The 16,343-nt window shown below is 42.9% G+C and overlaps 1 protein-coding gene across 1 annotated transcript; it reads right to left on the reverse strand.

Annotated features, from left to right (window-relative positions):
* Nucleotides 1–2,809: 2,809 nt before the first annotated feature.
* LOC145346930 (dendritic cell-specific transmembrane protein-like) lies at nt 2,810–13,764 on the reverse strand. Its single transcript, XM_080194806.1, has 3 exons — nt 12,748–13,764; nt 3,949–4,236; nt 2,810–2,950 (listed from the first exon to the last, which is right to left on the reverse strand). The coding sequence occupies exons 1-3, from the start codon at nt 13,762–13,764 to the stop codon at nt 2,810–2,812; spliced, it is 1,446 nt and encodes a 481-aa protein (XP_080050932.1).
* Nucleotides 13,765–16,343: the final 2,579 nt, after the last annotated feature.

The following is a 16,343-nucleotide window of genomic DNA, read 5'->3' on the forward strand; positions in this document are numbered from 1 at the left end:
TGTCAGATTTCTATTTATTGGCTACAGCTCAGCCTTCAATACCATTATTCCTACAGATCTCATCTCAAAACTTCATAGCCGGGGGCTCGGCTCCTCCCTCTGCGACTGGATCCTAGACTTCAAAACCCACAGACCACAATCAGTCAGGATAGGCAATAATGCTACTGCCATTATCATCCTCAACACCAGTGCCCCACAAGGCTGTGTCCGCAGCCCCTTACTATACTCCTTATACACCTATGGCTGTGTGGCCAAATTGCCCTCCAACTCGATTTTCAAGTTTGCTGATGACACCACTGTCTGGGTCGGATCTCAAAAATGATGAGATGGAGTGCAGGAAAGAGATAGAGAATGCAGTGAATGGTGCGACAACAATCTTTCCTCAAGGTCAACAAAATTTCAGGAAACGTAGTAGAGGACATGCCCCTGGTTGTGTCGCAGTTTAATATGGCTCCTGCTCTATCCATGACTGCAAAAAATTGCAAAGGGTCATGAACGAAGCCCAGTTCATCACTCAAACCAACCTCCCATCCATTGACTCTGTCTGCACTTCTGGTTGCCTTAGAAAAGCAGCCAGCATAATCAAGGATCACGCACACCCTGGACGTACTCTCTTCAACCCTCTTCCATTGGGAAAAAGATTAAAAGTCTGAGGGCATGTAACAACCGACTCAAGAACAACTTCCTCCCTGCTTTTGAACAGATCTACCTTGTATTAAACTGATCTTTCTCTATACCCTTCATCATAAGGTTGAAATTGAACTCAAGAGACTTGAAGATATGGATATCATAAAGCCTGTTCAGTTTTCAGAATGGGCCTCACCCATAATCCCTATTCTAAAACCAGACCGGACTGTAAAAATTTGTGGGGAGTATAAAATTAATGGTTGACAGAGGAGCTCAAATAGACAATATCTGATTTCTTAATTTGAAGACCTCTACACAAAACTGGCTGGAGGTTTAACATATGCCAAATTGGACCTCAGTCATGCCAACAAACAGTTGGAATTGGACAAAGATACACAGAGATTGGTAACCATCAATACTCACAAGGCTTTATATCAATAACCATCAATACTCATAAGAGTTTATATCAATATACATGCCTGTCTTTCAGAGTGACATCAACCTGCATTATTTTCAAACGTACAATGGAAAGTCTATTACAAGGCATCCCAAATGTAGAGGTTTATCTCAATGATGTTTTAATTACAGGAGCCACACCTGAAACAGTATGTAGATAGTCCAACTAGGGAAGGGGCCATACTGGACCTGGTATTGCGGAATGAGCCCGGCCAGGTGATTGTTGTTTCAGTAGGGGAACAGTTCGGGAACTGTGACCACAATTCAGTAAGCTTTAAAGGTACTGATGGATAAGGATGAGTGTAGTCCTCAAATTAAAGTGTTAAACTGGGGGCAGGCTAATTACAACAATATTAGGCAGGAACTGAAGAATGTAGATTGGGGGCAGATCTGGCATGTGGGAGGCTTTCAAGTGTAAGTTGATAAAGATTCAGGACCGGCACATTCCTGTAAGGATGAAGGATAACTATGGCAAGTTTTGGGAACCTTGGATAACGAGAGATGTTGTAAACCTAGTCAAAGAGAAAAAGGAAGCATTTGTCAAAGCTAGGAGGCTGGGAACACACAAAGTAAGTGTGGAATACAAGGAAAGTAGAAAGAAACTTAAGCAAGGAGTAAGAAGAGCTAAAAGGGGTCATGAAAAAGCATTGGCCAGCAGGATTAGGGAAAATCCCAAGGTTTTTTACACATATATAAAGAAAAAGCAAGAGGGTTGCCAGGGAGAGGCTTGGCCCATTTGAGGACAAGAGAGGGAATGTATGCGTGGAGCCAGAGAAAATGGGCGAGGTATTAAATGAGTACTTTGCGTCAGTATTCACCAAAGAGAAGGATGTGGTGTATGATGGGTCTGGGAAAGGATGTATAGATAGTTTGAGTCATGTTGAGATCAAAAAGGAAGAGGTATTAGGGTTCTTGAGAAACATCAAGGTAGACAAGTCTCCAGGGCCTGATGGGATGGGTAAAAAGTCTGACAACACCAGGTTTAAATAACCTGATGGGATATACCCAGAATACTGGGAGAGGCAAGAGAAGAAATTGATGGGGCCTTGAGAGAAATCTTTGTATCCTCACTGGCTACAGGGGAGGCCTCAGAGGATTGGAGAATAGCCAATGTTGTTCCTTTGTTTAAGTAGGGTAGCAAGAATAATCCAGGTAATTACAGGCCGGTGAACCTTACATCAGTGGTAGGGAAATGGATCAAATGGCCTCCTGTGCCAATACAGTTCTGTGAAAGATGAATAGTTTGATATTTTGTCAGCTGTGCGAAAAATGTTTGATGTTCTCATTAAGCAGATGAATTTATGATCATAAAAGCATTACCATTGCTTCTAAAAAATAATCAGTTTGTTCTCTGCGTTTAAACGATTTGAATTATTTAAACACAAAACAAAGGCAAATATTTATCACTTACAATTATGCAGCAATCACTTGACGACACGTCTAAACACAATGCATGAAATGCTTTTCACATCAAAAGAAGACATTATTCAGCTTGCAAATTTTGCAATAGTGACCAGTGCCACTATTTCATAACTCCGGACTTCAAATGTGGCATCTTGACTAAAGCACTTATGCAAAATTAAGTATGGTATTTAAACAAGCTCATTAATCTAACAGAGCAATAACTTTTTAAATAGCATATGTAGGAAGTTTACACAACAGTTTGAACCGAGAGGTTAAAATTGAAGCTTGATCATATGTTTTAATGACTCTCAGTGCTTTCCATTCAAAAGTTGACAGTTGCTTTATTGCCTGATATGTAAGCTTCCATCAGTGGACTGATCCTTTCATCCTTGCAGCCCTCTTGATTATTTTCTGTCTCTTCAATTTTTTGCTTCATTTTGAAGATGGGAAACCAGAAGGAGACCTGTTATGGATTTATAAGTATTCCATATATTTGGTTGGAGCACTGTTTGCAGTGTTTAGACATTAATACAACATTACAATCCAACATTACTAATAAGACAGTGAAATATATAGGCCAGAATTTTAAGACCTCACTCAGGCTGCCCGAGGCCAACTGAAAATTCCATTCTGTCAGCTTTGCCTGTCTCGGCGGTGTAATTCCAGCCACAGAACGTGATGCTCCCAAAAAATTCTAAATGCCCAAGAGAGGTTTTCACAGTCATTTTTTGGGCAAGCTTAGTTAAATGAATTTACAGTACTCTGCACCACAGAGGCCCTCAGCCAATTCATGCTAGTGGGGAGGGGCAGCTGGAGTACTGTGTGCAGTTTTGGTCGCCGCACTTGCGGAAGGATATATTGGCCTTGGAGGGAGTGCGGAGAAGGTTTACTAGGCTGATACTGGAGATGAGGGGGTTAGCCTATGAAGAGAGACTGAATAGACTGGGTCTGTACTCGTTGGAGTTTAGAAGGCTGAGGGGGGATCTTATAGAGACATATAAGATAATGAAGGGGATAGATAGGGTAGAATAGCCTACTGACCAATTTCCAACGCTGATTTATGAGTAACATTCATTGAGAATCAGTTATTGATGACCATTGTCCAATTACCCTTTATATCATCAAAAAGGTAGCAGGCCAGATTCTTCTGACTCCCTTCAGCATTTTACTTGGCAGGCAGGAGGCAGTATGCCATTTGTTGGCAGCGGGATCTTCTGGTCCCACACTGTCAATTGGAATTCCCATTGAAGCCACTCCATGCCGCTGGGAACCTGCAGCAGGGGGCGAACCACTGGCATGAACGGCCGGAAAATTCCAGCCAACGTTTCAGGAAAAGATTGCTGGAATAAGAGTGAGGAGAAGAGAAAGGAAAGAAATCACACAGCAAAATACAAGGAAGAAAAATAAAGCATTGATTAAAAAGTAATAAGTGGCAACTTTGCATTTTTATTATTTTCTTACCGAGTTAACCACAGCAATCAATGACTTCTTGGTATTGCATTTAAATTTTCCTGAAGATCTTTTCCTTATTATTCTATCATACAAAAAGTATATCCGATCCCTTTGAGCTTCTGGGTAAAATGATGACAAGACCATTATTTTTAACGTTGTAAGTTTCGAAGAAAGCAAAGTGAGTAATACAAGGGCTGAGCATATTCCAGCAAGTGGGATCCAGATGTCATTAATAGTCGGGGTCGCTTGGGGAAAGCACTCACTCTCGAACAAAGATACTTCATATGAAATATGTGCCTGTCGAAAACAAGAGAACAAACCATTGCATTAGTTTACAAATATCTCCGTGTAGTCTCAGCAGGAAATAGGTGAAAGCTTTGGAGAGGGTACAGAAGAGATTTATTTAGGATGGTTCCGGAGATGATGAGTTACACAGGAAGACTGGTTGAGCTGAAAGAAAGCTATGAGGAGATTTGAGAGAAGTGATTGCTTTAGATACAGCAAATGAAGAGAAGCTGTTTCCAATGGCCATAATGAAAGGATGTGGAGATGGCATTGCCGCAACTGCCTCAGTACTCAACTGGCCGATAACTGCCAGTTTCCAGATGCAATTTTGCAACTCATCTGCTTCATCCTGGACCACAATGTCTTCATCTTCAACAACCAGTTCTTCATCCAAACACACGGAACAGCTATGGTGACCAAATTCGCGCCTCAATATGCCAACATCTTCATGCAAAGATTCGAACAAGACTTCTTCACCACACAGGACCTTCAACCAATGCTATACACTAGATCCATCGATGACATTTTCTTCCTTTGGACTCATAGTTGTTTCAGTGATTTGTTCACCATATGATGACATCAACAAGTTCCATCCCACCATCATAGAACATATAGAACATAGAACATAGAACACTACAGCACAAACAGGCCCTTCGGCCCACAAGTTGCGCCGACCACATCACCTACCAACCTACAGACCTATCTATAACCCTCAATCTCATTAAACCCCATATACTCATCCAGAAGTCTTTTAAAAGACCCCAGCGAGTTCGCCTCCACCACCACTGACGGCAGCCGATTCCATTCACTCACCACCCTCTGAGTGAAAAACTTACCCCTAACATCACTTCTGAACCTCCCTCCCCGCACCTTAAATCTGTGTCCTCTCGTAGCGACCATTTCAAACCGGGGAAATAGCCTCTGAGAGTCCACCCTATCTATTCCTCTCAACATTTTGTAAACTTCTATCAGGTCGCCTCTCAACCTTCGTCTCTCCAGGGAAAAGAGTCCCAGCTCCCTCAACCTAACTTCATAAGGCATGCCTCCCAGTCCAGGCAACATCCTTGTAAATCTCCTCTGCACCCTTTCAATAGCTTCTACATCTTTCCTATAGTGAGGCGACCAGAACTGCGCACAATACTCCAAATGAGGCCTGACAAGGGTCTTATAAAGTTCCAGCATTACCTCCCGACTCCTAAACTCAATCCCTCGATTAATGAAGGCCAGTACACCATACGCCTTCTTGACCACCTCCTCCACCTGCGAGGCCGATTTAAGAGTCCTGTGGACCCGGACCCCAAGATCCTTCTGCTCCTCAACACTACTCAGACTTCTGCCCTTAATAGTGTACTCGTTCATCCCGTTGGTTCTGCCAAAATGGACGACAACACATTTATCCGCGTTGAAGTCCATCTGCCACTTCTCCGCCCAGTCCTGCATCCTATCTATGTCCTGCTGCAACTTTTGCCATCCTTCCAGATCATCCACAACACCACCGACCTTCGTGTCATCAGCGAACTTACTTACCCATCCCTCCACTTCCTCATCCAGGTCATTTATGAAAATGACAAACAACAAGGGTCCCAGAACAGATCCTTGAGGCACTCCGCTGGTGACTGACCTCCATTCAGAAAAAGCCCCATCCACAACCACTCTCTGCCTTCTGCAGGCAAGCCAGTTCTGGATCCACAAGGCCAAAGGCCCTTGGATCCCATGCCCTCTCACCTTCTCAAGAAGTCTTGCATGGGGGACCTTATCAAACGCCTTGCTGAAGTCCATGTACACTACGTCCACGGCACTTCCTTCGTCAATGTGTTCAGTCACATTATCGAAGAACTCAACTAGGCTTGTAAGGCACGACCTGCCCTTGACAAATCCATGCTGACTATTCCTGATCATGTCAAACCTCTCCAAATGTTCGTAAATCTTGTCCCTCAGAAGCCTCTCCATCAGCTTACCAACCACTGAGGTCAGACTCACCGGTCGGTAATTTCCCGGGCTATCTCTGTTCCCTTTCTTAAAAATAGGAACTACATCCGCAATCCTCCAATCCTCTGGAACCTCTCCCGTCTCCATTGACGACGCAAAGATCATCGCCAGGGGCTCTGCAATCTCTTCCCTCGCCTCCCACAGTATCCTGGGGTACATCCCATCTGGTCCCGGCGACTTATCTACCTCAAGCTCACCAGGGACTACTCTCTGGAATCGGTTGCACTCTTGGACACACATCTCCATTAAGGACGGTCACCTCAGCACTTCACTGTACTGCAAGCCCACGGATAACCTCATGATGCTCCACTTCTATAGCTTCCACCCTAAACACGTTAAAGAAGCCATCCCCCATGGACAAGCCCTCCGTATACACAGGATATGCTCAGATGAGAAGGATCACAACAGACACTTCCAGATGCTGAAAGATGCCCTCATAAGAACAGGATATAGCGCTCGACTCATTGACAGTTCCAATGCACCACAGCAAAAAAAAATGCACCGACCTCCCCAGAAGACAAACATGGGACACAGTGGACAGATGACTTTGTCATCCAATACTTCCCCGGAGCAGAGAAACTACAATATCTTCTCCGGAGCCTTCAACACATCATTGATGAAGATGAACATCTCGCCAAGGCCATCCCCACACACCCATTTCTTGCCTTCAAACCAGCGCACAACCTCAAACAGACCATTGTCTGCAGCAAACTACCCAGCCTTCAGGAGAACAGTGACCATGACACCACACAACCCTGCCACAGCAACCTCTGCAAGATATGCCGGATCAACAAAATGGATGCCATCATCTCATGTGAGAACACCATCCACCAGGTACGCGATACATACTCTTGCAACTCAGCCAACATTGTCTACCTGATACGCTGCACGAAAGGATGTCCCAAGGCATGGTACATTGGGGAGACCATGCAGACACTACAACAATGGATGAATGAACACCGCTCGACAATCACCAGGCAAGATTGTTCTCTTCCTGTTGGTGAATACTTCAGCGGTCATGGGCATTTGGCCTCTGATCTTCGGGTAAGCATTCTCCAAGGCAGCCTTCACGACACACGACAGTGCAGAGTCGCTGAGCAGAGACTGATAGCCGAGTTCCACACATGAGGACGGTCTCAATCTGCATCTTGGGTTCATGTCACACTATCTGTAACCCCCACGACTTGCCTGGACTTGCAAAACCTCAGTAACTGTTCTGTCTAGAGACAATACACATCTCTTTAACCTGTACTTAACACTGTCTCCGCTCATTGTACCTTTAAAACTTGATTAGCTGTAAAGACTCGCATTCCAATCATTATTCTGTAAATTGAGTTTGTGTTTATATGTCCTGTTTGTGAACAGAGCTCCCACTCACCTAATGAAGGAACAGTGCTCCAAAAGCTAGTGACGTTTGCTACCAAATAAACCTGTTGGACTTTAACCTGGTGTTGTGAGATTTCTCATTATGATAATGAAAGGACGCAGATTTATTGTGATTGGCAAAGAAAAACAAACATGCAATAATGTAAAATTTCTTAATGCAACAAGTAATTTGGAATTGGAATGCACCTTTAATAGGGTAGAAGTTACAGATTCAATAATAGTTTACAAAAGGAAACTGCAGGAGTATTTGAAGCAGGCAGAATTTCAGGCTTAATGGCAAAGAATAGGGAATGGAACTAACTGGCTGATCTTCAAAAGAGTTGCAAAGCTGCAACAAGTCAAATGGCCTCTTTCTGCGCTGAACTATTCTATGATTGTTTGATTTTATATAGAGCAGTTACAATAAAACATATATCCTGTGCATAAGTAGATTATATCCAGGCAGTGTTCTCAGATATGACCTGGTATACATTCTGTATTCAGTTGCACCTCATCACTTTGTACCAATCATATGCAATGACAACAGATAGTTTTAGAGTCAGATTTACAGCATAGAAACAGATGTTTCAGTCCAACTTGTCCATGCCGCCCAGTTTTTACCATTAAGTCAGTCCTAATTGCCCACATTTAGCCCATAGTCCTCTATACCCATCTTAACCATATAACTGTCCAAATGCATTTTAAAAGACAAAATTGTACCTATCCTAACTATTACCTCTGGCAGCTCGTTCCAGACACTACCACACTCTGTGAAAGAATTTCCCCTCTGGAGCCTTTTGTATCTCTCCTATCTCACCTTAAATCTATGCCCGTTAGTTTTAGATTCCCCTACCTTTGGGAAAAGATGTTGACTCTCTCGCTTATAAATGTCTCTCATTAGAGACCTCTATAGGATCTCACCTGAGCCTCCTACACTCCAGGAAAAAAGTCCCAATCCAGCTTCTCCTTATAACTCAAACCTAGTAAATCCTAGTAAATCTTTTCTGCACTCCTTCTAGTTTAATCATAGCCTTTCTATAATAGGGTGACTAGAACTGTATGCCAAGTGTGACCTTACTAATGTCTTATACAACTTCAACAAGTTGTCCCAACTCCTGTATTCAGCATTCTGACCAATGACACTAAGCATGCCAAATGCCTTCTTCACCACCCTGTCCATATGTGACTCCACTTTCAAGGAGCTATGAGCCTGTACCCCTAGATGTCTTTGTTCTATAACTCTCTGCAATGCCCTACCATTAACTGAGTAAATCCTGCCCTGGTTTGATCTACCAAAATCTCGCATTTATCTAAATTAGACTTCATCTGCCACTCATCAGCCTACTGGCCCAATTGACCAAGATCACGTTGCAATCCCAGATAACCTTTTTCATTGTCCACTATACCACCAATCTTGGTGTCATCTGCAAACTTATTAACCGTGCCTCCTAAATTCTCATCCAAATCATTAATATAAGTGATAAATAACAGTGGACCCAGCACTGATCCCTGAGGCACACCACTGGTCACAGGCCTCCAGTTTGAATAACAACCTTCTACAACCACTCTCTGGCTTCTGTCGTCAAGCCAATTCCCTATCCATTTGACTACCTCACTCTGGATCACATGCCATTTAACCTTATGCAACCACCTATCATGTGGTACTTTGTCAAAGGCATTACTAAACTCAATATAGACAATGTATGCTGCACTGCCCTCATCTACTTTCTTGATAACCCCTTCAAAAAAAATTCAACCAAATTTGAGAGACATGATTTTCCACTCACAAACCCATAATGACTTGTCCCTTATCAGTCCTTCCCTCTCTAAATGCCTGTAGGTCCTGACTCTCAGAGAACTTTCAGTTTGCTCACTACAGATGTTTGGCTTGCTGACTTGTAGTACTCAGGCTTTTCCCTACAGCCCTTCTTAAACAAAGGCACAAGATTTGCCACCCGCGAATCTTCAGGCACTTCACTTGTCGTTGTCGATGATTCAAATATCTCTGCAAGGGGATTTGCAATTTTCTCCCTAGCCTCCCACAATGTCCTGGGATACACTTTGCCAAGTCCTGGGGATTTATCTACCTTGGTCTTCCAGCACCTCCGTCTCTGTAATACGTACACTGCTCAAGACATCACTAACTATTTCCCCAAGTTCCCTCACATCCATGCCTTTCTTAACAGTGAATAATGATGAGAAATATTCATTTAGGATCGCACCCATCTCTTGTGGATCCGCACATAGATGACTTTGCTGATTCTTAAGAGGCCCTATTCTCTCCCTAGTTACCTTTTTGTCCATTATGTATTCGCAGAAGTTCTTTGGATTCTCCTTTGCCTTTTCTCCAAAGCAATCTGGTGTCCCCTTTTTGTCTTCTCGATTTTTTTCTTAACTCTACTTTGAAAACTTCTATACATAGAGCACCCAGAGAAAACCTCACACAGATACGGGGAGAAAGTGCAAACTCCATACAGACAGTGACCCAAGCCAGAATCGAACCTAGTCCCTGGTGCTGTGAGGCAGCAGTGCTAACCACTGTGTCACTGCTTTTTTATGGAATCCCTACAGTGCAGAAGGAGGCCATTTGGCCCATCTAATCTGCATCAACCATGAATCCAGCCAGGCGCTATCCCCATAACCCCAACTATTTACCCTACTTATTCCTTGACACTAGGGTCAATTTAGCACGGCAAATCAACCTAAACCGCACATTTTTGGACAGTGGGAGGAAACCAGAGCACCCTGAGGAAACCTATGCAGACATGGGAGAATGTGCAAACTCCACACAGACAGTGACCTGAGGCCAGAATTGAACCTGGGTCCCTGGCACTGTGAAGCAGCGGTGCTAACCACTGTGCTGCCATGCCGCCCCAACTGCCTATGCATGTCATATGCTTCTTCCTTCTTCTTTCTCCTTCTTCTTGAGAAGGTCCTCAATATCCCGAGTCATCCAGGGTTCCCTACTTCTACCAGCGTTGCCCTTTACTGTAAAGAAGATGTATTTACCCTCAACACTGGGTAACACCTACTTTTAAGATGTCCCTTTGCCTTCTCAGATTCCCCAAATCAATTTTTGTAAGTTCCTGTCTAATATCATCAAAATTGGCCTTGCCAATTTTATTTCACTTTTCCAGGTTTTTATAGAAAGCAACTTCCCAATCCTCAGACGAAACAATCTGTCAACTTGACTATCTTGTGGGGGACTGAAGTTGTACAGAGTGGGTGGTTCTGGACCCATTAATGTTTAAAGGAGTAGAGTTTACCTTTATGTGATAGTAAATTGACAATCTGTACCAACTGGAAATAAAAATCACGAGGAGATTCAGACCACTACATTTTAGAAATATCATTGACCTCTTCAAGACAGTGCACAGGAAAATTACTACAATTATACCAGAGGTAATGGATTTCTTTTACCTGGAGGGAGTGGAGAGGCTGGGGTCATTCTTCTACAGAGGCATTCAAAATCAAAGAGAAAGTGAAGAGAAATTGTTTCCATTGATGTAATGATTGTTAGCTACAGGTCATAAATTTAAAGTAATTACCAAAAGAGGAAGAATAAGATGCGGAGAATATATTTACACAGTGAACATAGAACATTACAGCGCAGTACAGACCCTTCGGCCCTCGATGTTGCGTTATTATGATCTGAGATGTAATCTCTGAAAAGTGACAGAAGTAAATTAAATAGTGGACTGGGGTTCACCAGTCCCACTACACTGAAAAGAGATTTGGCAGGTTCCACTATTGAAAATGGGACTTATCAATTAATGATACCTTCACCACTGTGAAAACTGCAGTAGATATGTTCCGTTGGGATCAGAAAATTCCACAGGCATAAATGGCTGGAAAGTTCTGGCCAATGTGTTTCACAGCAGGATTTAAAAGTTGTACAACTGACTCACCCTGGGGTAAGTTTGCATACCTTTCATTATGCAGCACATGCCTGGCTTCACCACATTTGAGACCATTCTGAAAACAACAAATTCTCTATAGATACAACAACATGGTTAAAATGAGGTCAGCTTTTACTGTGCTGCAGGGCAAGGTAGAAGGGGCTAGGTAGGATTAAGGAAGAAAGGGCTACAATTTAAGGGCTTCGTTGAGGACAATGAATAAGGCCATCTGTACTGAGACACATGATTGGTAGGGGGAGTGGGGAAAGTGGGGGGGGGGGGGGGGGGGCGGCAACAAAAGGGTGACCCACCTGAATTGAGGGCACAGGCACAGCTAAGACAGTGAAGCAGTAATGTCCATTTGAGCAGCACTGATCCCTCAAAGCGGCAATGATTGTGCAATTAACCCCTCATTCGCCGCCTTTAAATTCACCAGAGAATTATGGAACTGCAAAACTATAGGACAACTGAATAAGCTTGAGCACACCCTTGGAAATGTGGCCAAGTGGCACTCAGAGGAGAAGTCTCTGGAACCCCTGAATTAATCTCATGTATCCAAAGGACATTTACTCTTATAATTGGTCCAAACAGTGCAGTCTTTGAGTGCAGGTAATAATGATCCCAGTGCCTGGGCTGATAGTAGAACATCCAGTCACCTGGCCGATGCTACCACTAGTCAGTCATGTAAGTTGGGGAGGGGTTAGGGTTTGTGGTGAATGTTTATGCGCACCCTGTGCTGGGCATCAATTTAGGGGCCAATACACTCCAGGATGCATCAAAAGACCTTGAGCCCACAATCACAGATAGAAAGGTAACTAATGCTGACTCCTGCATGTTTCACATTGACGCTGCAGGGAGGTGACCATTAGGAAGATGGAGCATAGTGTTATTGCTGCCTGCATTATTACATTTAGGCAGGAGAAAGGAATGTGACATTTGGCTCACCAAAGAGAGGAGCAGAACCTTCAGGACCAAGGGGAAGCAAATCCTCCTCCAGACGCAGAGGATAATCCTCGGGGAGCTTTAATGTGTATATCGGCTTTTGCTGACATACAGGAAAATTCTGCCCTTGGAACTGAAATTAAATCCTTCAGATTTGTTTGGCTTCCTCTCACAAAGCATGAGCCCATAGAACTATTGAATCAGCTTTTCTGGCAAATGTTGGCCTCATTGTAAAAATTAAATACATTCTTATTTTCATAATACATATTTGAAATAATTGCAACTCAGAAAGCTGTTTGGATTTTCTACTTGTTCCATATGTACTTACTTGTGAAGACAAGCTAAGGGTCATTTTGGGTAGAGATACAAAATGAATTCTTATTGAAGAAATGAGCACATAAAGTCCATAATCGATCACAATTATTATTGCCCAAAAAAGTGAGTTTGCAAAAATAGGAGTCAAGAATTTCAAGGTAATTTTCTGTTCTTTTGTTGTTAATCGCAATGATGGGAACTTTATGAAACATTTCTTCTCCTTTTTAGTTAGCGGAAGCAAAGGAGACTTCCCTTGGTTAATTTTCTTTTCATCGAGCTGCAAAAACTGTTTCGTAATGAATATATTTTCAAACTCAATATTGTGCACATACTTCCTGATATAGAGGCCTGTGCCTACTAAAACGAGCAAAATACTGAGTGCGGTCACAGAAATTTTGGAAACCATAAGCACAGTATCAAAAGTTGATATCATACTATGACTGAGGTTTTCCAAGTAATGTCTGGTTACATTGAGATGCTTTTGTAGCTCTTCATTTATTCCCTGTGTTACAACAGGGAAGGGAATTTCAACAAGGAATATTTTTCCTTTGTCCCTTAGAAATTTGGGTAACCATTCAATTATTTCAATATATTTTTCCAAAAGGCATTTGATAGATGAGAGCTTATTCTCCAGGTAGCAGACGATGCACTGCCCCAATCCTTTTAAATTGTGAAAGCTGTTTAGAGCACAATTATAGAACACCACACTGGTGCCAGCCGTTACCAGAACATTGCGACCTTGTTGTGTCCCACATGAAATGAGGAATATCAGAATGAAGCATCTGAGGTACTTTGAAAGAAACAAAGCTCCAGGAGTGACGGCAGCAAAGGTTCCACACACTGCCAGAGTCACCAATAGGCTGCATTGTAATGCTTGCAAAGACTCATAGAGGATGCCGCTGGCTCCCAGTCCCATCAGAAGGCAAAGTGAGAGCAGACACAGAATGTTCTTCAAACCAGATGTTCGTTCTGATGAAAACAGGTCCCAAAGAACTTCTAACTGTTGTTTTATTATCTTGAGCAGAGTCATTTTTATTCAAGTAGTGTTCTCTGTAAATCCAACAGAATCTACATTAGAAAAGACATAAAATAAAAATTAAGTATGGTAGTGTGATTTCTTTTTGTGGGTTTTGTGAATACTCTTCTAGTTCCAAATTGGCATCCACGGGAGCACAGTCTGATGTGAAGCATGTTGAAGTTTTATTAATAAAGGGTGAAATACTCTTGAAATTCATATCAAAAGTTTGCTTAGCAGGCAAATCAAGATGTTAATCAGTGTGCAATGCCAATTTGATGCCAGTGTTGCCATTTTGGAGTCCATGCTCCAATCTACTTTCTCCTAACCCCATAAAGCGGAACATGCATTAACACAGTATAAAGACTTACAATTGCATTATTTAAAAGGATCATTAACAACTTATAGTCAGTTACTGGTTGATTTCTTTTGGCTGTTTCTATAATCCTACATGTTTTTGTTGCCTCCCATTCTTATTTCCACTTTCAAAAATAAACAGGGAACTGTGATGCTGATTTCAAGGTTTCTGCAAAAAACCTGCTGCTGCTGCATAACAGTGCAATAGTAAGCTTTCCTTTTGGAATAATGCATGACTGTGACAATGAGGCTGAGGCTACACAGAACAGGACAAGCTACTTGGAGAGGGAAGAGGAGGGGACATGGGCTCTTAGCACATGGTCATATATAAATGAGTTTGTTCAGAGAACACTTCTACATGTTCTTTAGCAGTCACTGAGGCTTGAAATCATCAGTGAAATTTGCCACCTATTGTAAAACAAGGTTCATGTTAACAGTAGTTGTGAATGTAACAATGGCTCTGAAATTTGATGTGTTTGGTGTCTTCCACCTTGCTCCTGGAGATAGCAGCATTTGCATTCTACTATTGCAGAAGGAAGGTCATCAGAGCTTTCTATTCAAAAAGAAATAAAAGGGGGACTTGAAAGGGTTACATAGAAACACAGAAATATAGAAGATAGAAGCATGATGAGGCCATTTGGTCCTTCTAGCCTGCTCCACCGTTCCTTAAGGTCATGGCTTATCATTCAACTCAATAGCCTAATCCTGCTCTTTACCCCATAAGCTTTGATTACCCTTGCCGCAAGTGCTATATCCAGTCGCTTCTTGAATGCATTCAATGTTTTTGCATCAACTACTTCCTGTGATAATGAACTCCACAGGCTCACTACTCTCTGGGTGAAGAAATATCTTTTTACCTCCATCATAAATCGTCTACCCTGAATATTCAGACTGTGACCACTGGTTCTGGACTCCTCCACCATAGCCTTAGCCACCATGATTTCTCCTTCATAAATCCATGCTGATTCTGTCTGATCCTGCCAGTGCTTTCTAAATGCTCTGCTATAAAGTCCTTGATAATGAACAACAACAAAGAACAACACAGCACGGGAAACAGGCCCTTCGGCCCAACGAGCCTGCGCCGCCATTTTAACATTGTGCTTTTCCTCTTCCACCCTTGACCCATGTCTATGCTTATGGCACCCACATTGGAAACCAGATTGAGGGGAGAATAATTTAGGGACAATTTGTTACACCAATCAGCCTAAAAGCACATCTTTGGGGCGTGGGAGGAAACCGGAGCACCTGGAGGAAACCCATGCAACCACGGGGAGAATGCACAAACTCCCACAGATACTGGCCCAAATCCATGTATCTGCACAGCAAACAATGATAGTCACTGAGCTGCCGTGATGCCCATCTGCTGGTCCAGTTTAACCGTACACAAACGATGCTAAGTACTAGGCTACTCTCGAAACATCCAAGAGCAGCCCACGCATGACCCACCGCGTGTATGCCCCTCGTTAGATAACAAGGTGGACCGACGCACCTGTGGAGTAAAAGAGAAAAATATCAACACATGTAACAGTTGATTTTGAGGAACGTCCCGAGCCTCTGATCCTTATTTAAAACAGTCTCCTATATCCTTCCATCCCTATTTCGCTCATGTGTCTAACTAAGTACACCTTGAACAAGTCCAGCGTGCCTGCCTCCACCACCTTACTTGGCAGTGCATTCCATACCGCTGCAACCCTCTGTGTGAAAAACCTCCCTCTAGCATTCAAATTATACCTCACCCCCTCACCCTAAGCCCGTGGCCTCTCGTGACATTTGTCTCCAATCTAGGAAAAAGTCTGCCACTGTTTACTCTATCTATACCCTTCATAATCTTATACACCTCTATTCGATCCCATCTCAATCTCTGTCTAAGGAAAACAGCCCCAATTTACCCAATCTTTCCTCATAACCCAGTCCTTCCATACCAGGCAGCATCCTGGTAAACCTCCTCTGCACTCTCTCCAGGGTCTCCACATCCTTCCGGTAGATTCAAAAATTTTTCTTATGACTGATGTTAAGCTCACTGGTCTATAATTCCCTGTTTTCTCTCTACCTCCCTTTTTGAATATTGGAGTGACATTCGCTACACTCCAATCTGCAGGGACTGTTCCAGAGACCATAGAATCCTGGAAGTTGACCACCAATGCATCTACTATTTCTAAAGCCACTTCCTTAAGTACTCTGGGATGTAGATCATCAGGCACTGGGGATTTATCTGCCTTCAATCCCATCAACTTTCC

The sequence above is a fragment of the Carcharhinus amblyrhynchos genome, chromosome 8, assembly GCF_965287045.1.
Source record: "Carcharhinus amblyrhynchos chromosome 8, sCarAmb.v2.hapA, whole genome shotgun sequence".
Taxonomy (NCBI): domain Eukaryota; kingdom Metazoa; phylum Chordata; class Chondrichthyes; order Carcharhiniformes; family Carcharhinidae; genus Carcharhinus; species Carcharhinus amblyrhynchos.